Source organism: Gorilla gorilla, chromosome 11 (assembly GCF_029281585.2).
Source record: "Gorilla gorilla gorilla isolate KB3781 chromosome 11, NHGRI_mGorGor1-v2.1_pri, whole genome shotgun sequence".
Taxonomy (NCBI): domain Eukaryota; kingdom Metazoa; phylum Chordata; class Mammalia; order Primates; family Hominidae; genus Gorilla; species Gorilla gorilla.
Genome location: NC_073235.2, coordinates 54,090,083 through 54,117,002, shown reverse-complemented (window position 1 = coordinate 54,117,002; position 26,920 = coordinate 54,090,083). Strand labels below are relative to the sequence as shown.

At 39.0% G+C, this 26,920-nt stretch overlaps 1 protein-coding gene across 1 annotated transcript in view; it reads left to right on the top strand.

The window, feature by feature from the left end:
* NEB (nebulin) overlaps window positions 1–26,920 on the top strand; it is a 236,003-nt gene that overhangs the window by 107,713 nt on the left and 101,370 nt on the right. The window contains exons 74-94 of the mRNA XM_031008470.3: window positions 1,444–1,647; window positions 2,960–3,064; window positions 3,196–3,303; window positions 3,697–4,008; window positions 5,146–5,349; window positions 6,214–6,318; window positions 7,112–7,219; window positions 8,940–9,251; window positions 10,039–10,242; window positions 11,119–11,223; window positions 11,803–11,910; window positions 13,045–13,356; window positions 15,692–15,895; window positions 16,760–16,864; window positions 17,655–17,762; window positions 19,491–19,802; window positions 20,590–20,793; window positions 21,668–21,772; window positions 22,350–22,457; window positions 23,592–23,903; window positions 26,239–26,442. Coding sequence (XP_030864330.3) covers window positions 1,444–1,647; window positions 2,960–3,064; window positions 3,196–3,303; window positions 3,697–4,008; window positions 5,146–5,349; window positions 6,214–6,318; window positions 7,112–7,219; window positions 8,940–9,251; window positions 10,039–10,242; window positions 11,119–11,223; window positions 11,803–11,910; window positions 13,045–13,356; window positions 15,692–15,895; window positions 16,760–16,864; window positions 17,655–17,762; window positions 19,491–19,802; window positions 20,590–20,793; window positions 21,668–21,772; window positions 22,350–22,457; window positions 23,592–23,903; window positions 26,239–26,442 — 3,849 coding nt within the window. The remainder of the gene's footprint in view (window positions 1–1,443; window positions 1,648–2,959; window positions 3,065–3,195; window positions 3,304–3,696; window positions 4,009–5,145; window positions 5,350–6,213; window positions 6,319–7,111; window positions 7,220–8,939; window positions 9,252–10,038; window positions 10,243–11,118; window positions 11,224–11,802; window positions 11,911–13,044; window positions 13,357–15,691; window positions 15,896–16,759; window positions 16,865–17,654; window positions 17,763–19,490; window positions 19,803–20,589; window positions 20,794–21,667; window positions 21,773–22,349; window positions 22,458–23,591; window positions 23,904–26,238; window positions 26,443–26,920) is intronic.

Genomic DNA, 26,920 nt, shown 5'->3' with positions numbered 1-26,920 from the left:
TCATGGTGGAAGGTGAAGGGGAAGCAGGCACATCTTCACATGGTGGAGTAGGAGAGAGAGAGCAAAGGGGGAAGTGCTACACACTTTTAAGCACCCAGATCTCATGAGAATTCACTCACTATCACGAGAACAGCAAGGGGGAAGTCCAATCACCTCCCACCAGGCCCCTCCTCCAACATTGAGGATTACAATTCAACATGAGATCTGGATGAAGATGCAGAGCCAAACTATATCAAACTATAATAGGACATAAAAAGATTTGAGATTTCTATAGCTGACAAAGTCAGGTGTAGTGTCAGTACTACTGTAATATATTGCTTATACTTATAATGGATAAAATGCTATATTTCAGTTAGAGGTTAATGAAAATGAGGATGTTGCATATTTTTTCTATCCAAGTTCACTGATGCCAGGTTAAGAATTCCTGTTCTAAACAAGCTAATTTTCCAAATGAATCAATTGCATTATAATTTTGTGTCTATTTAACTTATAGGAAGTATCTATTATAACTTTTGAATGGAAGTTTAAAAATGAATTATACATATGAAGACAAATTTTCTAAGAAACTTGAAAACAATTGTTCCCTAGAAATACGTTAGGCACTTTTGTTGTTGGCCAATAGAGTCCTTTGGAGACTCAAATATTACCTCATTGATATCATAGCTCCTTGTTTTAATCAAGCTCTGGTTAAATCAAGCACTTTTGGAAGAATGATAAAAGCAATGACAGTTAAAAAAAGAGAGATTCCCCAAAAGCCATAAAAACAAAAAGAATTGTTACCCTTCCTTACAAGAAAAATTTTCCTTCAACCAATTGTTTATATTCAAAGAAGAAAATGAAAGAAAGAAAAAATGTATTTGTTTACTTGAATTCTAAGACAAGAAAGAGGATGGAGGATAAAATAAATATGAGTAAAAAGAGATGTACTCTTTGACTTGGAAGCATGTACATAGAAGCATACGAAAAAAGATGTCATTTTTATCCCCAAAAAAACACATTAATGCAATGTGATCAACCAGTAATGCTCATTTCTTCTCTATATACCAAGGAGAGCTATGAAGGCCACTGCCTAACAACATAGGAGCCAACTGTATTCTAACCCAGTACAGTTTCCATAAGAGGAGGTAGGGACCATCAAATCAGAGAATAAACACTTTGTTTCAGGAGGCAGGCAGTAATTTCCTTAAGGTGGTTTTTATCACTGAAAATGAATAGCATTAAAGAGATTTTTACGAGTCTTTAAAACAGTAAATATTGGCTACCTTCAGGAGCCAGGCATTTAACTAGCCATTCTAAACCAAAGTAAAGCAATCCTGTGGGTCTTCCCAGAAATTTACACAAATAAGATTCAGACTAACACATTATCTGTGTATGTTAAATCAGGATCAGGCACCAGGCCATCTAGGTGACATCTATAAATATTTGACATTATTTCATTTTCAGGCTATTTACAAATCTGATCTTGAGTGGCTGAGAGGCATAGGATGGGTTCCCATTGGCTCTGTAGAGGTCGAGAAAGTGAAGAGAGCTGGAGAAATCCTGAGTGACAGGAAGTATCGCCAGCCTGCAGACCAGCTCAAATTCACATGCATTACAGACACTCCGGAAATTGTCCTAGCAAAGAATAATGCCCTGACAATGAGCAAGGTGAGTCTCCGGCTGTTTCCTGTTGCCAGAATCATACCTTCCACAGATTTGGCTCATAAAATTCGCTAAGGGTTCCCTGAGAAAGGAGGTGTCATAGGCCTGATTCTCATGCAGGCCTTTAACAGAGCATCTGCTTGAATTCAAGGTGTGCTCTTCTCAACACCCTGCCCCCTAATTCTCTGTGTGCATGTGGGAACAGAGCCTGGAATGATTTCCCTGGAGTGATGCACTCACCCTTCTGAGCAGTGACCTGGAGACATCACAATTGCATTACCCTTCCTCACACATTCTCCTAGGCAGAGCAGATTCAGGCCACTTACGTGTCTTTAGCCATCTGGTAAGGAATATAAGCCATTTATACTTCATTCTGAGGGCTGGGATACACATAGTGTTTCATAGCAATGCTGGTACACATTCAAATTGGTTGCTCAGGTTGCTCCTCCACATTAGGTTATGGAAATCCACTTTTGAAAGCTAGCTGCAATCTCTGCTTTCAGTTTTATTACACAAGATAGATGATCATTTGTTTCATCCAAAATTTTATCAATCTATTTTTATCCAATGAGTCAGCCCTTAATATGCATATTTTAGACTGATTTGAACTTGAATTCTCCCACACCTGCCTGGAAGCCTTCCAATCATTAGGCTAGTACAATTGAGTGCTCAGTACAAATATGAAAGTGGCTTCAGATAGCAAACTCCAGAGTCTGGGGTATACAACTCTAGAAACTCTTTTATACCATATCCATCAACAGCAACCACAATGATAACAGCAATAGGAATCACCAAAAAATCGTTGAGTATCTGCTATGACTTGGGCATTTTATATATGTTATGGATCATCTTCAAAAAATAATGAAAAAGAATGATTATCCCCCTCTCAGAAATGAGGAATGTGAGGAGTTATGTACCTTTCTCAAGATCACAGAGCTTGGAAATAGTAGAGTTGGGTTTGCACTTGGGATTGACTCTGAAGTCTAGGGATTTCTATTGTCTCATAGTTCCATAACTGAGATCCATCTTTGGATATCTGAATAAGCTTGTGATTCAGTGGATGAAAAGAATTACTAATAGCAACCATCATATTGCTTCATATTAATTATGAAACCATTGTACAGCTATTTAAATATTGCTATGTTTTACTTTCCCCATGACTCTTTTGCTTCCCTCACCTCACAAAAGCATTAGAAGGAGCTATTTTATAGTTAAATGTGAGTTAAATTTGCTAACAACTGTAATGATGTTATTGGCTTTAACAGAAGGTCTTATACTCCCTCCCTCTCCCCATGCCCCATGCCGCCCTGCCCTGTAGCATTTATACACAGAAGCTTGGGATGCTGACAAAACCTCCATCCACGTGATGCCAGACACCCCAGATATCCTGCTGGCCAAGAGTAATTCTGCCAATATCAGCCAAGTAAGAGATTTCCTGATTAAACCTAAGATTAATTAAAATGCTTTTTCCACCATAACAATTTCCTTTCTGGAATTGGCCTATTACCTTCCTCAAACACTCTTATTTTCTGTCATCTATTATCCCTTCCCTAGAAACTTTACACCAAGGGATGGGATGAATCAAAGATGAAGGACTATGATCTGAGAGCAGATGCTATTTCCATCAAAAGTGCCAAGGCCTCCAGGGACATCGCCAGTGACGTGAGTACCTTCCATCTAGCTCTCTGTGGTCTCCACTGTGCTGAACAACCCAGAGGGTGGCTGGTGAACCACACTCTATAGTTATTTCCACAGGTACCTTCCAGTCCTACTTCCTACCTCTCAAGACCATTCCCTTTGTTGTTACAGAGAATAAAAATACATTTTGGCATTATAGTTAGAGTTGCTGCAGGGAATGCTTTCACCAATGAAGATATATGATTACATTACAATTATTTTTATAACAGTATAAAACATTGCTTTTAAATATAATAGTTCAGAGATGCCAAAATGTTTGTAATATAAAATCTTGTCCATTTCATGTTGTCTGTAACTGTCAGCACATGAGCATGGTTTTAAAACTGGATGTCTCCACCTGTATTTCTGGCATTTTAGTACAAATACAAGGAAGCCTATGAGAAACAGAAAGGCCACCACATTGGAGCCCAGAGCATTGAAGATGATCCCAAGATTATGTGTGCCATACATGCAGGAAAAATTCAAAGTGAAAGGGAGTACAAGAAGGAATTCCAAAAGTGGAAAACCAAGTTCTCTAGCCCAGTGGACATGTTAAGCATCTTGCTGGCCAAGAAATGTCAGACTTTGGTCACTGACATTGATTATCGCAACTACCTGCATGAATGGACATGCATGCCGGATCAAAACGACATTATCCAAGCAAAGAAGGCCTATGACCTGCAGAGTGATGTACGTAACATGAATTTTGGGAAAGGGGGAAGGGGAAGATGTAGATTTGTTCATTGCCCAGTCAGTGCCTCTGAGGACAGTCCCCTGGGCTGTGCACTGCACAAACCTGGGGATGGGGCTGGGGGTACCATTCACATTGTTTAACATAAAATCCATCTTTAGTAGTAACTTCTGCCAATGAAAACATATTTCAGACAAATATAAATCATCTGAATGTTTTCAAAATAATTGTTGCTATTATGCTAGATCCAAAACACTAAACAGCATTTCCTTGGGTCAATTGCCACAGGATTAAAATGGAATCTAATTCAGCAAAATTTTCCTTTAAAAATTTTCAACTATAAAATTTTTTGAAATATCAAATAATTATATTATGGAATTCAGCTTTATTACTATATATATTATTATTCATGGCTAGTATAAATAATTATGTTTTTACAAATGACTTCTGTGATCAATATTAAAAACCCTGAATCATGTGAGATCTCAGGTCTTACTTTTTTGGAAGTACAATCTCCTGCACTTATCCCGTCAACTCCATGTGCTTTATTTTTCAGCTAAGGATTTGTATGTCTAACACTTGAAATGTTTTTTCCTTTTTTTTTCTTTTATTTTGAAACGGAGTTTCACTCTCATTGCCCAGGCTGGAGTGCAATCTCCAATTGCACTCCATCCCTTAAAAAATTTTTTTAAATGTTAGCACTCACGACTTTAACTTATGATCACAAAAGGGATTTCCAGTGTCACAAAGATGTACTTTCATGTTTTATTTTTGCTTTGCCATTGCACGTACCCAGAGTTTCAGTGCTGAAGGCCTGCACCTTGCTTCTCATACAATCTTTGCCTATTTTTTCATTAAATGTTGACATTTACCTTTTTTTTATTTTTTAATTTTTTTTAATTTTTTTGTGAGACGGAGGTTTGCTCTTGTTGCCCAGGCTGGAGTGCAATGGCACAGTCTCAGCTCACTGCAAGCTCTGCCTCCTGGGTTCAAGCGATTCTCCTGCCTCAGCCTCCCAAGTAGCTGGGATTACAGGCATGCGCCACCATGCCCGGCTAATTTTTGTATTTTTAGTAGAGATGGGGTTTCACCATGTTGGTCAGAAATGGTATTTTTGTCTGACATCTTCTTTATAGAGTGTGTATAAGGCAGACCTGGAGTGGCTGCGTGGCATCGGCTGGATGCCAGAAGGCTCAGTGGAAATGAACAGAGTGAAGGTTGCTCAAGACCTCGTGAATGAAAGACTCTATAGGACACGTCCAGAAGCTTTGTCATTCACCAGCATTGTCGACACTCCAGAAGTTGTCTTGGCAAAAGCCAATTCTCTGCAAATAAGTGAGGTAAGAACCATCCTACTATCTTTTCCAAAGATACCACCCAAACTGAGCCCGTAGACTGGACTTCTTCAAAGAATTTTGGTGAGAGGAGCAACTCTAAAAATGTCTTCACTAGTGCAGATACACTGAAAATAGAACTCTGACAAACACCAACATGCCTTTCTTCTACCACACATACACACTTTGAAGCACTGCAATGAAAATGTCACTCCCTGGCAACTCAGGAACACAAATATTTGTTGACCTCATATTAAATACTAAGACATGTAGTGTCATGCTACATAATAACATAACATTGTATTAGTCCAGATTCTCTAGAGAAACAGAACCAATAGGGGCTGTGTGTGAGTGTGTGTTTGTGTGTGTGTGTTTGTACACACACACAGAAGAGAGAGACTTTAAGAAATTGGCTCCTGAGATCATGCAGGCTGGCAAGTCCAAAGTCTGCAGGGTAGGCCAGCCGGCTAGAGACTGAGGGATGTGTTGCAATTCAAACCCAAAGGCCATCTGCTGGCAGAATTCCTTTTTACTGGGGAGGTTTGTCTTTTCTATCAAGGTCTTCAACTAATTAGATAAGGCTCACCCACATCATGAAGGGTAGTCTCCTTTACTTGGAATCTACTGATTTAAATGTTAACTTCATTTTAACAATACTTTCACAGAAACACCTAAAATAATGTTTGACTAAATATCTGGGTACCATGCCCCAGCCACGCTGACACATAAAGTTAACCCTTATAAACATATGTAAAAACATTTTTCCAGATTGAGTAGTTAGCTAAGGCTTACATTAGTTAACTATTAGCCAAACATTAGCTAAGGCTTAATGTTTCAGATATTGATTCCCTATTTCCCTTCTCTCCACAGAAACTGTATCAAGAAGCCTGGAATAAAGATAAAAGCAACATCACCATTCCTTCTGATACTCCGGAGATGCTGCAGGCCCACATCAATGCCTTGCAAATCAGCAATGTAAGTGGCACGAACATGAAGTGTAAAAGCCTTTATGGGCAATATCTGTCTGCTCATGGAGAGTGTTATAGTGACAAATTACCTACCTTGCAATGTTTGTGGCTTTTGGTGCTAGACATTTTCTCTTTAGCTACCAGTCCCAATGCAATATGAATGGAGTTTCTCTCTTTTAAATGTGTGCTTGGATACATCGGTGGGTGCCTAGACTGCAGGATATGGGACACCTGAATCCTTTTGGTGTCCTCCTTCACTCTTAACAGTCTCTGTTATCATCTTAGGTTTTTTTTATTGATCCAGGACTTTTTCATTTGACATTTCAAGGCCATAAGAAAGACAAAAGACCATTTTTATTTACATCCAGATGGCGGGCTATGTATGATATCTATGTCACAACTCTTTAGCAGAAACTTCTGAAAAGTCAAAGGGCAAAATTGTGGGGGGGAGAAAAATCTTATCAGATCTTACCTGATATCTTGATAAAGATTCTCTGGCTTCCCCATTGATCCTTAGGTTCCATGTACTTGTAGTGGGATATTTTCAAATGCATACCATATTGTGATGGATGCAGATATTCAAACATTAATAGAGTTTGATGTTTAGCTTTAAAATTTTAACCAGAAGTATCCTGTACACCACAAAGGAAATATCCAACAACCAAAAGAACCCAGAAATGAATGCTTTTTTCTTATAGTGACTACATTACGTTATTGCTTATGATTTATATTATGACAAATTTGAGTAAATTTGCTTATTTTTCCATTCTTGTAAACAAACCTTTATTTTCCCTCTATAGAAACTCTACCAAAAAGACTGGAATGACGCTAAGCAGAAAGGCTATGACATAAGGGCAGATGCCATTGAAATCAAGCACGCCAAGGCCTCCAGAGAAATTGCCAGTGAGGTACGCTTCCTTATCTTTTCTTGTGGTTTTTCTCTTCTAGAAAACAAGCAGGGAGACTATTTTTCAAGAATTTTGTATTTTTAAAAAATCTGTGCATAGAATTGCATCTCATCCTGTGCTAGAAGCTTTCTGTATTTGAAAATATTAAAATGGAATGGAAAACATTAAAGTTAGTATGGATGAGGTATATGTGTAAATTAACTTGGATGCTGTTACAAAGTAGAAACAAAACATCATGAAGAGTCTGTATTAAATTCCTGGGAAAATTCGGGACACAATACAATGTCATTTTATCCCTAAAATATTTCTGACATTCTCCACAAATATAAATCACAGATGACAGTTTCATATAAGAGTTAAGACTGAAATCACATTTATATGCAAGATTTTATACTGGAGGCTTATGTAGAATACTCTTAGTAATCTTTGGAACTTCATTGAATTCTAATTTTAAAACTTACTAGTGGTCAAAATAATTATGCTACCTGTCGGGCATGGTGGCTCACCCCTGTAATCCCAGCACTTTGGGAGGCTGAGGTGGGTGGATCACCTGAGGTCAGGAGTTGGAGACCAGCCTGGCCAACGTGGTGAAACCTCGTCTCTACTAAAAATACAAACAAACAAAAAATTAGCTGGGCATGGTGGCAGGAGCCTGTAATCCCAGCTACTCAGGAGGCTGAGGCAGGAGAATCACTTGAACCCGGGAGGTGGAGGTATGCAGTAAGCCGAGATCATGCCATTGCATTCCAGCCTGGGCAACAAGACTGAAACTGCATCTCAAAAAAAATAAAAATAAAAATAAAATAATTATGCTACCAGGTGCACCCTGCCCCCAGCTCCAACTCTTTAAGCCACCTTGTTCCCTTTCTCTGAGTTCTTCTCTGATTTTTATCATGTAGCCAGTTGTTTCCTCCTTCTTATTCTTCATTTTTGCCTCTAATAACCATAGCCGGTCCATGTTATCTGCTTTATTCCCAGTTTTCTCTCTCTTTGTTCAAACTTGCCTCTGTTGTCCAAACATAGGAAAGAAACAGAAACCACCTTACACTAGTCCTAAGACACTCATCAGATGGAAACTCTTGTCCACAGAACTTTTGTTGTTATCTTCTGATTCAAGCCACAACCTTGCTTTCCATCCTTGAAACATGCATCTTTCTTATCTGTTTCCAAAACCACACACATATGACCTCTCCCTACCTGAGGTTCCTTCAGTACTCTTAGGAGATCATTTGACCTAATGTTGCACTTGTCAGGGAAACTTGGTGATGGACATTATCACCTGTGCCTTGTTTTCCCCATCTGGAATATATGTTAATAATAGTATCTACCTCATAGAGACATTGTGAGGATGAACTGTGATCATAATTGCCACCAGTCAATGATTTTTGACCGAAAAACATAGTAGTTTCATGTGGATCTACCCAACACATTAGAAGTAGTCATAATAGTGTCCGGCATAGAGTAATTACTTAGTAAATGTTAGCTATTGTTTTCATTACTCTTGTTCACCATACCATCTCCCTCCTGATTTACTCATGTCCTCTCTGAAATGACCCAAAATCGTATTATCTAATTTCTTTAAAGTGAACTGAAATATATAATGACTGCCAATGTTGAGCCACTTTATACCAAGGCTAAGAAAACATTCTGAAACCATTTAAAGAAAACCCCTCTTAATTATTTTCATATGTCTCTTTTATCTGATTTCTTACTACTTTAGTACAAATACAAAGAAGGTTACCGTAAGCAACTGGGCCACCACATGGGTTTCCGCACCCTACAAGATGACCCCAAGTCAGTATGGGCTATACATGCTGCCAAGATCCAGAGTGACAGAGAATATAAGAAAGCTTATGAGAAGTCTAAAGGAATTCACAACACACCGTTGGACATGATGTCAATTGTTCAAGCCAAGAAATGCCAGGTCCTAGTTAGTGACATTGATTATCGCAATTATCTGCATCAGTGGACGTGTCTGCCAGATCAGAACGATGTGATCCAGGCCAAGAAAGCCTACGACCTGCAGAGCGATGTGCGTATATTATCACCAGACCCTGGGGAGATGTGTATTTGTGTGTTTAAATCCAGTGCATTCCCCAGAGGCATAATTTAAATGGTAATCTTAATAGAACCTAACATATTCTGTACAATTCATGGTAGCAGAGTTTTCCCCAGACATTTTCTATCTTATAGAGGACTCCTTCTTATGGTAGCAAGACCTTATTTACCAAGATGAAAATCAGTCTCTTATTCTATGTAATTAGGTAGAAAATTTCAGTGGCAGCTGCTCTGAGCCATTACCTTCGCATAATCATATACATATTTCATAAGTAGATGTAAGCATAAGGAAATGTTGGATTTCATGTTTACTTGACACAGAAAAAGAGAGAGATGGGGGGCAGGGTGGATATAGATACAGGTATGTATTTTTTTCTCATTATGCATACATCTAAGGTTCTTTACCTCCTAAAATCCAACTGATGTTATTACTGATGTTACTTCCAGTGGTACATAAAAGGCAGACTTCAAGCGGTGAGTGTAGAAACTAATCCAAGCATACAAAGTTATGTGCCATTGCTGGCTGCCATTCCACCAAGTGCCACTTGTGAGCCCTGTTCCAATTCCTGCAGGATACTCTAAACTTCTCCCATGTGTGCCAGAGAGATAACACCCAATATTAATATTTAATGTTGATCCTTGAGTTTTATGAGATTAGCCACCTAACTGATTTAAATAGAGGTGATGTGTGGTTTGCAAGCATCAAACTCTTATGGGCAACTTTGACTCTTCCCCACTCTGTGTTCCTCTCCTTCATGTAGAACTTGTACAAGTCAGACCTGGAATGGCTGAAGGGTATTGGATGGTTGCCAGAGGGTTCTGTGGAAGTGATGAGAGTGAAGAATGCCCAGAATCTCTTGAATGAAAGGCTGTATCGTATAAAGCCTGAGGCCCTCAAATTCACCAGCATTGTTGACACCCCGGAAGTAATCCAGGCAAAGATCAATGCTGTACAGATCAGTGAGGTAAGTCCAGGTGGATGATGTTTTCAGACAAATGGAAGAAATCTGAATCCAGAAGAATTTTAAACGTGAACTTTAGACTCTTCATGTCAGCGTCAGGATCTGAAACACGTTTGCATGTATCCAGATGGATCTTTGTGTAGTCAGTCTCTTAGCAGCCTCTGGATTTCATTTGCTTTGATAAGTGTTTGGTCAATGCACATGTGGTGGGCATCTTCATGTTCTACACACCCTGATACACACTTTGATCACATTTGGAGATCCAGACCATAATACAGGCCCACCACTTACTACTATAATCACAAAATTGCCACTTCTTTATTGCTTGAAATAGGTTGAGAAGTCTAGGGACAACTTCAGTGTTAGACATTATGGTAGTTATTTGGATCAAAAACAGCTAGGTCCTGCTTAGCAATGGGAATTATCAGAGCTATCTGCAATGTGGACTTACCCATCTGATAATTAGATGTGAGTAAATGGAAAAGAATAATTTTACTACCGTATTTCTGACTCATTTTAAATTATGTTGTATCACCCATAAATGTGTTCTTATTGAAGTCACTATCGGCACCTCTTAAATAAAAGTGCAAATGAGGCAAGGTGCAGTGGCTTATGCCACGTATAATCTATGTTTATATCGGAGAACATCCAAAAAGAACTTTTCATTTTACTTATTATTTAATATAAAATTAGATTTACCTATTAATCTTACTTAAAAATTTTAATTTACTTATGTTAGTTTTAATTTATTATAAAATTCACTTATAATTTTATTCATCATCCATTTATTCAAGTATGTTTTATGACTTTATAATTTTATTTATGTGGTAATTGACTTATTTACTAATTGACCATTCCATTGTTTTTCATTTTTCCCAGCCATTGTATCGCGATGCCTGGGAGAAAGAGAAGGCTAATGTGAATGTGCCAGCTGACACTCCCCTGATGCTGCAATCCAAAATCAATGCTCTGCAGATCAGCAATGTAAGACAGCACACATCATTTGCTTTTCACAGTGCTTTCTGCCTAACCAAACCTTTTATTATACACCCAAAAGAGAGTTTGGCAAAAGGCATTTTCTTCCCATTCCTTTTATTTCTAGTCTTTAAGTTAATGATAAGTAGCTGTGTGGGTCTGCGTGTGTCTGTATAATGTACATCTCAATATTTGTTGGAAGGAAAAATGGAATGGTTTCTCCAAAAACACAACATAAAACTTATAGATACACGTAGAGTAATACCTAGTTCTCAGGTTTTAGTGGGCCATCCATCATTGCTTTTTCCTTGTAAAAGCCAAGCAATATGTTTTTTTCTGATTTTTACATGATTTATTATCTCCTAAGTTTCCTTCTTCAAAAAATAATTATTGGGAGAGAGCTTTACTAAATGTCATTAAAAATCTACTGGAATTCAAGCTCAATATGAAACCAGACTCTTTCAGGAGTCATTAAGGAGACATTAATGTTCAGTGTAACTGTAAATATCTATTTTTAAATACATCAGTAATGCTGACTCAGTAGCTCCCTCTTCAGACTGACTGTGGCATTGCACTCTCTGTTTGCAGAAACGCTATCAGCAAGCTTGGGAAGATGTCAAGATGACTGGTTATGACCTGCGAGCAGATGCCATTGGGATCCAGCATGCCAAGGCTTCCAGGGATATTGCCAGTGACGTAAGAGCTCCTCCTTGCCCAACCGGAACAAACACTAACTAGTAGAAATAGAGGGAGTTTAACTTAATGCCCTTTGAATTATATTTAAATGGAATTGGGTCATTGTTATTAGTATATTTGTAAATCCTAAATTAAAGAATAGGACTTACAATTTGAGGATCCTTTTGCATCTATGTCTGGTTCTGCAACTCTTGCGTTTAAGCACAGATTTTGATTTCTTTTCAATATCTTCACAGTATCACTTAATTTACAAGTACTTAAAGAGATTTAATTTCATAGTATAAAGAATTCTGTTGTTACTCAAAGTGTGGCATGTATACTACCGGTGGTTCCTATAATAATTTTATGTAGTACATGCACAAGTATTTTTTTAAAATAGTTATATGGTTGTTTTAATGTGTGCTAGAAAAATATCTTCTTTTTCTATTTAGATAGGGTTATACATTTTTAAATAAAAATTTAAAATAAGTTTATAATTAAAAATTATTTCAGGCCAGGCACGGTGGCTCATGCCTGTAATCCCAGCACTTTGGGAGGCCAAGGCGGGCGGATCGCTTGAGGTCAGGAGTTCGAGACCAGCCTGGCCAACACGGTGAAACCCTGTCTCTACTAAAAATACAAAAATTAGCCAGGTGTGGTGGCGGATGCCTGTAATCCCAGCTACTCAGGGGGCTGAGGCAGGAGAATTGCTTGAACCTGGGAGGTGGAGATTGGAAGTGAGCCGAGATCACGCCACTGCATTCCAGCCTGGGAAACCGAGGGAGACTCTGTCTTAAAACAGACAAACAAAAAACGAAACAAAAAAAATTTCAACAAAGAATTAATTTGATTTAAAGTAATAAGAAGTACAATTGGTACTTGTGTGTGACAAAACATCTGAAGGTGGCCAGGCTATATTGGGAGATAATCCAGCAACACAGTTCTTGCCTAAGAGATGCTCTCAATGTTTTCATGCATGTAGACACAGAAGACAAACCAATGTACCAAAACTTATGGCTTGAATTTAAATAAAAACAGTATACCCGACCCCCCCAAAAAAGGTAAACTAAGGGAGATGGAGTTAGTTTGAGTAGGCTCTCTAGAAAAAGTGGGTTTGGAAAAATTACTCTTCTATTTTCTGTTCACATCTACCAGTATCTGTACAAAACTGCTTATGAGAAACAGAAAGGCCATTACATTGGCTGTCGCAGTGCCAAGGAAGACCCTAAACTGGTTTGGGCAGCAAATGTGTTGAAGATGCAGAATGACAGGCTGTACAAAAAGGCCTACAACGACCACAAAGCCAAGATCTGCATCCCCGCGGACATGGTGTCCATCAACGCTGCCAAAGAAGGTCAGGCACTGGCAAGTGATGTGGACTATCGCCATTACCTGCACCACTGGTCTTGCTTTCCCGACCAGAATGATGTGATCCAAGCCAGGAAAGCCTACGACCTACAGAGCGACGTAAGTGTGTCCCCCAGGAAACAAGTCCCCCATTGCTTTGCCTGATGGCTCCTTCCAATGCTCTGAAAACACAACTCTCTGTGTGTAGGCACTCCACTTTATTATTATTTTATCAGAATTATTAATTGCCTACCTACAGCCAGGTTTCTTCAGAAAGTTTTCATTGTTAAAGGTGCTACCAGAATTTTCCTATAGATTTGTTAATGTGTACAGTGTTTCCAGTTTCTTACTTTTTTTTTTTTTTTTTGAGACGGAGAGTCTTGCTCTGTCACCCAGGCTGGAGTGCAGTGGTGCAATCTCAGCCCACTGCAACCTCCGCCTCCCAGGTTCAAGCGATGTTCCTGCATCAGCCTCCCAAGTAGCTGGGATTACAGGCATGTGCACCACGCCTGGCTAATTTTTGTATTTTTATTAGAGGCAGGTTTTTGCCATCTTGGCCAGGCTGGTTTTGAACTCCTGGCCTCAGGTGATCCACTTGTCTCAGCCTTCCAAAGTTCCGGGATTATAGATGTGAGCCACCGTGCCCAGCCTTGCAGTTTGTTTCTTTGTTCCTTCCTTCCTTCCTTAGTCTGGCCCTGTGGCCCAGGCTGGAGTCTCAGCTCACTGCAACCTCTGCCTCCCGGGTTCAAGCGATTCTTCTGCCTCAGCCTCCCAAGTAGCTGGGATTACAAGCACATGCCACCACAGTCGGCTGATTTTTTTATTTTTTAGTAGAGGCAGGGTTTCATCATGTTGGCCAGGCTGGTCTCAAACCCCTGACCTCAGGTGATCCACCTGCCTCGGCCTCCCAAAGTGCTGGGGCAGTTTCTTAAACAGAAGAATGTCCATGGTCCTTCAGCTATGAATCAAAGAAGGGCAGGATCATCTTCCTCAAACTGAATTTGAAAAGTTAGCAGCACGCTCCAGACCACTTGTTTCCTTTAACTTGATGTTCTTCACAATGTGGTCTTTCATTAACTCACCTAAGGCATTTTTAGATTTACTCGTATTTTCTGCCCTTCATACTTTTAGAAATGATGGATTCCAGAAGGTTATTTATTTCCTGTATAGAATGGATAACTTAAAAATTATCTGATCTTGGTTCCCTTAAGCTTGCAGAGATACCTTTTTGTAATGAATGAGTTCATTACAGGAAAGCATGCTCATCACTTAAAATGCATTGCCAAGTGGTAGATTTAAGACAGTTTCTGGAGACCAAAACTGTGGAACTAGTGATCGAATTCTTAATCATCCTTTTAAAAATACTTATTAAACACACCATGTGCCAGGCATTGTGCTAAGCACTCAAGATACAATGGTGAATAAAGAAGAAGAAAGAACATGACATAGGGCTGGGCGCAGTGGCTCACACCTGTAATCCCAGCACTTTTCAGACAAATACATTTTCAGACAAATAAAAATCATCTGAATGTTTTTAAAATAATTGCTGCTATTATGCTAGATCCAAAACACTAAACAGCATTTCCTTGGGTCAATTATCACAGGATTAAAATGGAATCCAATTCAGCAAAATTTTCCTTTAAACATTTTCAACTATAAAATTTTTTGAAATATCAATTATATCATGGAATTCAGCTTTATTACTATACATATTATTATTCATGGCTAGTATAAATAATTATGTTTTTACAAATGACTTCTGTGATCAATATTAAAAACCCTGAATCATGTGAGATCTCAGGTCTTACTTTTTTGGAAGTACAATCTCCTGCACCTATCCCTTCAACCCCATGTGCTTTATTTTTCAGCTAAAGATTTGTATGTCTAACACTTGAAATGGTTTTTCCTTTTTTTTTTCTTTTTTTTTGAAATGGAGTTTCACTCTTGTTGCCCAGGCTGGAGTGCAATCTCCAATTGCACTCCATCCCTTAAAAAAATTTTTTTTAAATGTTAGCACTCACGACTTTAACTTATGATCACAAAAGGGATTTCCAGTGTCACAATGATGTACTTTCATGTTTTATTTTTGCTTTGCCATTGCATGTACCCAGAGTTTCAGTGCTGAAGGCCTGCACCTTGCTTCTCATACAATCTTTGCCTATTTTTTCATTAAATGTTGACATTTACCTTTCTTTTTTTTATTTTTTTTATTTTTTTTATTTTTTTGTGAGACGGAGGTTTGCTCTTGTTGCCCAGGCTGGAGTGCAATGGCACAGTCTCGCCTCACTGCAAGCTCTGCCTCCCGGGTTCAAGCGATTCTCCTGCCTCAGCCTCCCAAGTAGCTGGGATTACAGGCATGCGCCACCATGCCCGGCTAATTTTTGTATTTTTAGTAGAGATGGGGTTTCACCATGTTGGTCAGAAATGGTATTTTTGTCTGACATCTTCTTTATAGAGTGTGTATAAGGCAGACCTGGAGTGGCTGCGTGGCATCGGCTGGATGCCAGAAGGCTCAGTGGAAATGAACAGAGTGAAGGTTGCTCAAGACCTCGTGAATGAAAGACTCTATAGGACACGTCCAGAAGCTTTGTCATTCACCAGCATTGTCGACACTCCAGAAGTTGTCTTGGCAAAAGCCAATTCTCTGCAAATAAGTGAGGTAAGAACCATCCTACTATCTTTTCCAAAGATACCACCCAAACTGAGCCCGTAGACTGGACTTCTTCAAAGAATTTTGGTGAGAGGAGCAACTCTAAAACTGTCTTCACTAGTGCAGATACACTGAAAATAGAACTCTGACAAACACCAACATGCCTTTCTTCTACCACACATACACACTTTGAAGCACTGCAATGAAAATGTCACTCCCTGGCAACTCAGGAACACAAATATTTGTTGACCTCATATTAAATACTAAGACATGTAGTGTCATGCTACATAATAACATAACATTGTATTAGTCCAGATTCTCTAGAGAAACAGAACCAATAGGGGCTGTGTGTGAGTGTGTGTTTGTGTGTGTGTGTTTGTACACACACACAGAAGAGAGAGACTTTAAGAAATTGGCTCCTGAGATCATGCAGGCTGGCAAGTCCAAAGTCTGCAGGGTAGGCCAGCCGGCTAGAGACTGAGGGATGTGTTGCGATTCAAACCCAAAGGCCATCTGCTGGCAGAATTCCTTTTTACTGGGGAGGTTTGTCTTTTCTATCAAGGTCTTCAACTAATTAGATAAGGCTCACCCACATCATGAAGGGTAGTCTCCTTTACTTGGAATCTACTGATTTAAATGTTAACTTCATTTTAACAATACTTTCACAGAAACACCTAAAATAATGTTTGACTAAATATCTGGGTACCATGCCCGAGCCAAGCTGACACATAAAGTTAACCCTTATAAACATATGTAAAAACATTTTTCCAGATTGAGTAGTTAGCTAAGGCTTACATTAGTTAACTATTAGCCAAACATTAGCTAAGGCTTAATGTTTCAGATATTGATTCCCTATTTCCCTTCTCTCCACAGAAACTGTATCAAGAAGCCTGGAATAAAGATAAAAGCAACATCACCATTCCTTCTGATACTCCGGAGATGCTGCAGGCCCACATCAATGCCTTGCAAATCAGCAATGTAAGTGGCACGAACATGAAGTGTAAAAGCCTTTATGGGCAATATCTGTCTGCTCATGGAGAGTGTTATAGCGACAAATTACCTACCTTGCAATGTTTGTGGCTTTTGGTGCTAGACATTTTCTCTTTAGCTACCAGTCCCAATGCAATATGAATGGAGTTTCTCTCTTTTAAATGTGTGCTTGGATACATCGGTGGGTGCCTAGACTGCAGGATATGGGACACCTGAATCCTTTTGGTGTCCTCCTTCACTCTTAACAGTCTCTGTTATCATCTTAGGTTTTTCTTATTGATCCAGGACTTTTTCATTTGACATTTCAAGGCCATAAGAAAGACAAAGGACCATTTTTAATTACATCCAGATGGCGGGCTATGTATGATATCTATGTCACAACCCTTTAGCAGAAACTTCTGAAAAGTCAAAGGGCAAAATTAGGGGGAGAAAAATCTTATCAGATCTTACCTGATATCTTGATAAAGATTCTCTGGCTTCCCCATTGATCCTTAGGTTCCATGTACTTGTAGTGGGATATTTTCAAATGCATACCATATTGTGATGGATGCAGATATTCAAACATTAATAGAGTTTGATGTTTAGCTTTAAAATTTTAACCAGAAGTATCCTGTACACCACAAAGGAAATATCCAACAACCAAAAGAACCCAGAAATGAATGCTTTTTTCTTATATTGACTACATTACCATATTCTTTATGATTTATATTATGACAAATTTGAGTAAATTTGCTTATTTTTCCATTCTTGTAAACAAACCTTTATTTTCCCTCTATAGAAACTCTACCAAAAAGACTGGAATGACGCTAAGCAGAAAGGCTATGACATAAGGGCAGATGCCATTGAAATCAAGCACGCCAAGGCCTCCAGAGAAATTGCCAGTGAGGTACGCTTCCTTCTCTTTTCTTGTGGTTTTTCTCTTCTAGAAAACAAGCAGGGAGACTATTTTTCAAGAATTTTGTGTTTTTAAAAAATCTGTGCATAGAATTGCATCTCATCCTGTGCTAGAAGCTTTCTGTATTTGAAAATATTAAAATGGAATGGAAAACATTAAAGTTAGCATAGATGAGGTATATGTGTAAATTTACTTTGATGCTGTTACAAAGTAGAAACAAAACATCATGAAGAGTCTGTATTAAATTCCTGGGAAAATTCGGGACCCAATACAATGTCATTTTATCCCTAAAATATTTCTGACATTCTCCACAAATATAAATCACAGATGATAGTTTCATATAAGACTTAAGACTGAAATCACATTTATATGCAAGATTTTATACTGGAGGCTTATGTAGAATACTCTTAGTAATCTTTGGAACTTCATTGAATTCTAATTTTAAAACTTACTAGTGGTCAAAATAATTATGCTACCTGTCGGGCATGGTGGCTCACCCCTGTAATCCCAGCACTTTGGGAGGCTGAGGTGGGCGGATCACCTGAGGTCAGGAGTTCGAGACCAGCCTGGCCAACATGGTAAAACCTCATCTCTACTAAAAATACAAACAGACAAACAAACAAAAAATTAGCTGGGCGTGGTGGTGGGAGCCTGTAATCCCAGCTACTCAGGAGTCTGAGGCAGGAGAATCACTTGAACCTGGGAGGCGGAGGTTTGCAGTAAGCCGAGATCATGCCATTGCGTTCCAGCCTGGGCAACAAGACTGAAACTGCATTTCAAAAAAAATAAAAGTAAAAATAGAATAATTATGCTACCAAGTTCACCCTGACCCCAGCTCCAACTCTTTAAGCCACCTTGTTCCCTTCCTCTGCGTTCTTCTCTGATTTTTATCATGTAGCCAGTTGTTTCCTCCTTCTTATTCTTCATTTTTGCCTCTAATAACCATAGCTAGTCCACGTTATCTGCTTTATTCCCAGTTTTCTCTCTCTTTGTTCAAACTTGCCTCTGTTGTCCAAACATAGGAAAGAAACAGAAACCACCTTACACTAGTCCTGAGACACTCATCAGATGGAAACTCTTGTCCACAGAACTTTTGTTGTTATCTTCTGATTCAAGCCACAACCTTGCTTTCCATCCTTGAAACATGCATCTTTCTTATCTGTTTCCAAAACCACACACATATGACCTCTCCCTACCTGAGGTTCCTTCAGTACTCTTAGGAGATCATTTGACCTAATGTTGCACTTGTCAGGGAAACTTGGTGATGGACATTATCACCTGTGCCTTGTTTTCCCCATCTGGAATATATGTTAATAATAGTATCTACCTCATAGAGACATTGTGAGGATGAACTGTGATCATAATTGCCACCAGTCAATGATTTTTGACCGAAAAACATAGTAGTTTCATGTGGATCTACCCAACACATTAGAAGTAGTCATAATAGTGTCCGGCATAGAGTAATTACTTAGTAAATGTTAGCTATTGTTTTCATTACTCTTGTTCACCATACCATCTCCCTCCTGATTTACTCAGGTCCTCTCTGAAATGACCTAAAATCGTATTATCTAACTTCTTTAAAGTGAACTGAAATATATAATGACTGCCAATGTTAAGCCACTTTATACCAAGGCTAAGAAAACATTCTGAAACCATTTAAAGAAAACCCCTCTTAATTATTTTCATATGTCTCTTTTATCTGATTTCTTACTACTTTAGTACAAATACAAAGAAGGTTACCGTAAGCAACTGGGCCACCACATGGGTTTCCGCACCCTACAAGATGACCCCAAGTCAGTATGGGCTATACATGCTGCCAAGATCCAGAGTGACAGAGAATATAAGAAAGCTTATGAGAAGTCTAAAGGAATTCACAACACACCGTTGGACATGATGTCAATTGTTCAAGCCAAGAAATGCCAGGTCCTGGTTAGTGACATTGATTATCGCAATTATCTGCACCAGTGGACGTGTCTGCCAGATCAGAACGACGTGATCCAGGCCAAGAAAGCCTACGACCTGCAGAGCGATGTGCGTATATTATCACCAGATCCCGGGGAGATGTGTATTTGTGTGTTTAAATCCAGTGCATTCCCCAGAGGCATAATTTAAATGGTAATCTTAATAGAACCTAACATATTCTGTACAATTCATGGTAGCAGAGTTTTCCCCAGACATTTTCTATCTTATAGAGGACTTCTTCTTATGGTAGCAAGACCTTATTTACCAAGATGAAAATCAGTCTCTTATTCTATGTAATTAGGTAGAAAATTTCAGTTGCAGCTGCTCTGAGCCGTTACCATTGCATAATCATATACATATTTCATAAGTAGATGTAAGCATAAGGAAATGTTGGATTTCATGTTTACTTGACACAGAAAAAGAGAGAGATGGGGGGCAGGGTGGATATAGATACAGGTATGTATTTTTTTCTCATTATGCATACATCTAAGGTTCTTTACCTCCTAAAATCCAACTGATGTTATTACTGATGTTACTTCCAGTGGTACATAAAAGGCAGACTTCAAGCGGTGAGTGTAGAAACTAATCCAAGCATACAAAGTTATGTGCCATTGCTGGCTGCCATTCCACCAAGTGCCACTTGTGAGCCCTGTTCCAATTCCTGCAGGATACTCTAAACTTCTCCCATGTGTGCCAGAGAGATAACACCCAATATTAATATTTAATGTTGATCCTTGAGTTTTATGAGATTAGCCACCTAACTGATTTAAATAGAGGTGATGTGTGGTTTGCAAGCATCAAACTCTTATGGGCAACTTTGACTCTTCCCCACTCTGTGTTCCTCTCCTTCATGTAGAACTTGTACAAGTCAGACCTGGAATGGCTGAAGGGTATTGGATGGTTGCCAGAGGGTTCTGTGGAAGTGATGAGAGTGAAGAATGCCCAGAATCTCTTGAATGAAAGGCTGTATCGTATAAAGCCTGAGGCCCTCAAATTCACCAGCATTGTTGACACCCCGGAAGTAATCCAGGCAAAGATCAATGCTGTACAGATCAGTGAGGTAAGTCCAGGTGGATGATGTTTTCAGACAAATGGAAGAAATCTGAATCCAGAAGAATTTTAAACGTGAACTTTAGACTCTTCATGTCAGCGTCAGGATCTGAAACACGTTTGCATGTATCCAGATGGATCTTTGTGTAGTCAGTCTCTTAGCAGCCTCTGGATTTCATTTGCTTTGATAAGTGTTTGGTCAATGCACATGTGGTGGGCATCTTCATGTTCTACACACCCTGATACACACTTTGATCACATTTGGAGATCCAGACCATAATACAGGCCCACCACTTACTACTATAATCACAAAATTGCCACTTCTTTATTGCTTGAAATAGGTTGAGAAGTCTAGGGACAACTTCAGTGTTAGACATTATGGTAGTTATTTGGACCAAAAACAGCTAGGTCCTGCTTAGCAATGGGAATTATCAGAGCTATCTACAATGTGGACTTACCCATCTGATAATTAGATGTGAGTAAATGGAGAAGGATAATTTTACTACCATATTTCTGACTCATTTTAAATTATGTTGTATCCCACATAAATGTGTTCTTATTGAAGTCACTATCGGCACCTCTTAAATAAAAGTGCAAATGAGGCAAGGTGCAGTGGCTTATGCCACGTATAATCTACATTTATATCGGAGAACATCCAAAAAGAACTTTTCATTTTACTTATTATTTAATATAAAATTAGATTTACCTATTAATCTTACTTAAAAATTTCAATTTACTTATGTTAGTTTTAATTTATTATCAAATTCACTTATAATTTTATTCATCATTTATTCAAGTATATGTTTCATGACTTTATAATTTTATTTATGTGGTAATTGACTTATTTACTAATTGACCATTCCATTGTTTTTCATTTTTCCCAGCCATTGTATCGCAATGCCTGGGAGAAAGAGAAGGCTAATGTGAACGTGCCAGCTGACACTCCCCTGATGCTGCAATCCAAAATCAATGCTCTGCAGATCAGCAATGTAAGACAGCACACATCATTTGCTTTTCAGAGTGCTCTCTGCCTAACCAAATCTTTTATTATACACCCGAAAGAGAGTTTGGCAAAAGGCATTTTCTTCCCATTCCTTTTATTTCTAGTCTTTAAGTTAATGATAAGTAGCTGTGTGGGTCTGCGTGTGTCTGTATAATGTACATCTCAATGTTTGTTGGAAGGAAAAATGGAATGTTTCTCCAAAAACACAACATAAAACTTATAGATACACGTAGAGTAATACCTAGTTCTCAGGTTTTAGTGGGCCATCCATCATTGCTTTTTCCTTGTAAAAGCCAAGCAATATGTTTTTTTCTGATTTTTACATGATTTATTATCTCCTAAGTTTCCTTCTTCAAAAAATAATTATTGGGAGAGAGCTTTACTAAATGTCATTAAAAATCTACTGGAATTCAAGCTCAATATGAAACCAGACTCTTTCATAAATCTTAAGGAGACATTAATGTTCAGTGTAACTGTAAATATCTATTTTTAAATACATCAGTAATGCTGACTCAGTAGCTCCCTCTTCAGACTGACTGTGGCATTGCACTCTCTGTTTGCAGAAACGCTATCAGCAAGCTTGGGAAGATGTCAAGATGACTGGTTATGACCTGCGAGCAGATGCCATTGGGATCCAGCATGCCAAGGCTTCCAGGGATATTGCCAGTGATGTAAGAGCTCCTCCTTGCCCAACCGGAACAAACACTAACTAGTAGAAATAGAGGGAGTTTAACTTAATGCCCTTTGAATTATATTTAAATGGAATTGGGTCATTGTTATTAGTATATTTGTAAATCCTAAATTAAAGAATAGGACTTACAATTTGAGGATCCTTTTGCATCTATGTCTGGTTCTGCAACTCTTGCGTTTAAGCACAGATTTTGATTTCTTTTCAATATCTTCACAGTATCACTTAATTTACAAGTACTTAAAGAGATTTAATTTCATAGTATAAAGAATTCTGTTGTTACTCAAAGTGTGGCATGTATACTACCGGTGGTTCCTATAATAATTTTATGTAGTACATGCACAAGTATTTTTTTAAAATAGTTATATGGTTGTTTTAATGTGTGCTAGAAAAATATCTTCTTTTTCTATTTAGATAGGGTTATACATTTTTAAATAAAAATTTAAAATAAGTTTATAATTAAAAATTATTTCAGGCCAGGCACGGTGGCTCATGCCTGTAATCCCAGCACTTTGGGAGGCCAAGGCGGGCGGATCGCTTGAGGTCAGGAGTTCGAGACCAGCCTGGCCAACACGGTGAAACCCTGTCTCTACTAAAAATACAAAAATTAGCCAGGTGTGGTGGCGGATGCCTGTAATCCCAGCTACTCAGGGGGCTGAGGCAGGAGAATTGCTTGAACCTGGGAGGTGGAGATTGGAAGTGAGCCGAGATCACGCCACTGCATTCCAGCCTGGGAAACCGAGGGAGACTCTGTCTTAAAACAGACAAACAAAAAACGAAACAAAAAAAATTTCAACAAAGAATTAATTTGATTTAAAGTAATAAGAAGTACAATTGGTACTTGTGTGTGACAAAACATCTGAAGGTGGCCAGGCTATATTGGGAGATAATCCAGCAACACAGTTCTTGCCTAAGAGATGCTCTCAATGTTTTCATGCATGTAGACACAGAAGACAAACCAATGTACCAAAACTTATGGCTTGAATTTAAATAAAAACAGTATACCCGACCCCCCCAAAAAAGGTAAACTAAGGGAGATGGAGTTAGTTTGAGTAGGCTCTCTAGAAAAAGTGGGTTTGGAAAAATTACTCTTCTATTTTCTGTTCACATCTACCAGTATCTGTACAAAACTGCTTATGAGAAACAGAAAGGCCATTACATTGGCTGTCGCAGTGCCAAGGAAGACCCTAAACTGGTTTGGGCAGCAAATGTGTTGAAGATGCAGAATGACAGGCTGTACAAAAAGGCCTACAACGACCACAAAGCCAAGATCTGCATCCCCGCGGACATGGTGTCCATCAACGCTGCCAAAGAAGGTCAGGCACTGGCAAGTGATGTGGACTATCGCCATTACCTGCACCACTGGTCTTGCTTTCCCGACCAGAATGATGTGATCCAAGCCAGGAAAGCCTACGACCTACAGAGCGACGTAAGTGTGTCCCCCAGGAAACAAGTCCCCCATTGCTTTGCCTGATGGCTCCTTCCAATGCTCTGAAAACACAACTCTCTGTGTGTAGGCACTCCACTTTATTATTATTTTATCAGAATTATTAATTGCCTACCTACAGCCAGGTTTCTTCAGAAAGTTTTCATTGTTAAAGGTGCTACCAGAATTTTCCTATAGATTTGTTAATGTGTACAGTGTTTCCAGTTTCTTACTTTTTTTTTTTTTTTTTGAGACGGAGAGTCTTGCTCTGTCACCCAGGCTGGAGTGCAGTGGTGCAATCTCAGCCCACTGCAACCTCCGCCTCCCAGGTTCAAGCGATGTTCCTGCATCAGCCTCCCAAGTAGCTGGGATTACAGGCATGTGCACCACGCCTGGCTAATTTTTGTATTTTTATTAGAGGCAGGTTTTTGCCATCTTGGCCAGGCTGGTTTTGAACTCCTGGCCTCAGGTGATCCACTTGTCTCAGCCTTCCAAAGTTCCGGGATTATAGATGTGAGCCACCGTGCCCAGCCTTGCAGTTTGTTTCTTTGTTCCTTCCTTCCTTCCTTAGTCTGGCCCTGTGGCCCAGGCTGGAGTCTCAGCTCACTGCAACCTCTGCCTCCCGGGTTCAAGCGATTCTTCTGCCTCAGCCTCCCAAGTAGCTGGGATTACAAGCACATGCCACCACAGTCGGCTGATTTTTTTATTTTTTAGTAGAGGCAGGGTTTCATCATGTTGGCCAGGCTGGTCTCAAACCCCTGACCTCAGGTGATCCACCTGCCTCGGCCTCCCAAAGTGCTGGGGCAGTTTCTTAAACAGAAGAATGTCCATGGTCCTTCAGCTATGAATCAAAGAAGGGCAGGATCATCTTCCTCAAACTGAATTTGAAAAGTTAGCAGCACGCTCCAGACCACTTGTTTCCTTTAACTTGATGTTCTTCACAATGTGGTCTTTCATTAACTCACCTAAGGCATTTTTAGATTTACTCGTATTTTCTGCCCTTCATACTTTTAGAAATGATGGATTCCAGAAGGTTATTTATTTCCTGTATAGAATGGATAACTTAAAAATTATCTGATCTTGGTTCCCTTAAGCTTGCAGAGATACCTTTTTGTAATGAATGAGTTCATTACAGGAAAGCATGCTCATCACTTAAAATGCATTGCCAAGTGGTAGATTTAAGACAGTTTCTGGAGACCAAAACTGTGGAACTAGTGATCGAATTCTTAATCATCCTTTTAAAAATACTTATTAAACACACCATGTGCCAGGCATTGTGCTAAGCACTCAAGATACAATGGTGAATAAAGAAGAAGAAAGAACATGACATAGGGCTGGGCGCAGTGGCTCACACCTGTAATCCCAGCACTTTTCAGACAAATACATTTTCAGACAAATAAAAATCATCTGAATGTTTTTAAAATAATTGCTGCTATTATGCTAGATCCAAAACACTAAACAGCATTTCCTTGGGTCAATTATCACAGGATTAAAATGGAATCCAATTCAGCAAAATTTTCCTTTAAACATTTTCAACTATAAAATTTTTTGAAATATCAATTATATCATGGAATTCAGCTTTATTACTATACATATTATTATTCATGGCTAGTATAAATAATTATGTTTTTACAAATGACTTCTGTGATCAATATTAAAAACCCTGAATCATGTGAGATCTCAGGTCTTACTTTTTTGGAAGTACAATCTCCTGCACCTATCCCTTCAACCCCATGTGCTTTATTTTTCAGCTAAAGATTTGTATGTCTAACACTTGAAATGGTTTTTCCTTTTTTTTTTCTTTTTTTTTGAAATGGAGTTTCACTCTTGTTGCCCAGGCTGGAGTGCAATCTCCAATTGCACTCCATCCCTTAAAAAAATTTTTTTTAAATGTTAGCACTCACGACTTTAACTTATGATCACAAAAGGGATTTCCAGTGTCACAATGATGTACTTTCATGTTTTATTTTTGCTTTGCCATTGCATGTACCCAGAGTTTCAGTGCTGAAGGCCTGCACCTTGCTTCTCATACAATCTTTGCCTATTTTTTCATTAAATGTTGACATTTACCTTTCTTTTTTTTATTTTTTTTATTTTTTTTATTTTTTTGTGAGACGGAGGTTTGCTCTTGTTGCCCAGGCTGGAGTGCAATGGCACAGTCTCGCCTCACTGCAAGCTCTGCCTCCCGGGTTCAAGCGATTCTCCTGCCTCAGCCTCCCAAGTAGCTGGGATTACAGGCATGCGCCACCATGCCCGGCTAATTTTTGTATTTTTAGTAGAGATGGGGTTTCACCATGTTGGTCAGAAATGGTATTTTTGTCTGACATCTTCTTTATAGAGTGTGTATAAGGCAGACCTGGAGTGGCTGCGTGGCATCGGCTGGATGCCAGAAGGCTCAGTGGAAATGAACAGAGTGAAGGTTGCTCAAGACCTCGTGAATGAAAGACTCTATAGGACACGTCCAGAAGCTTTGTCATTCACCAGCATTGTCGACACTCCAGAAGTTGTCTTGGCAAAAGCCAATTCTCTGCAAATAAGTGAGGTAAGAACCATCCTACTATCTTTTCCAAAGATACCACCCAAACTGAGCCCGTAGACTGGACTTCTTCAAAGAATTTTGGTGAGAGGAGCAACTCTAAAACTGTCTTCACTAGTGCAGATACACTGAAAATAGAACTCTGACAAACACCAACATGCCTTTCTTCTACCACACATACACACTTTGAAGCACTGCAATGAAAATGTCACTCCCTGGCAACTCAGGAACACAAATATTTGTTGACCTCATATTAAATACTAAGACATGTAGTGTCATGCTACATAATAACATAACATTGTATTAGTCCAGATTCTCTAGAGAAACAGAACCAATAGGGGCTGTGTGTGAGTGTGTGTTTGTGTGTGTGTGTTTGTATACACACACAGAAGAGAGAGACTTTAAGAAATTGGCTCCTGAGATCATGCAGGCTGGCAAGTCCAAAGTCTGCAGGGTAGGCCAGCCGGCTAGAGACTGAGGGATG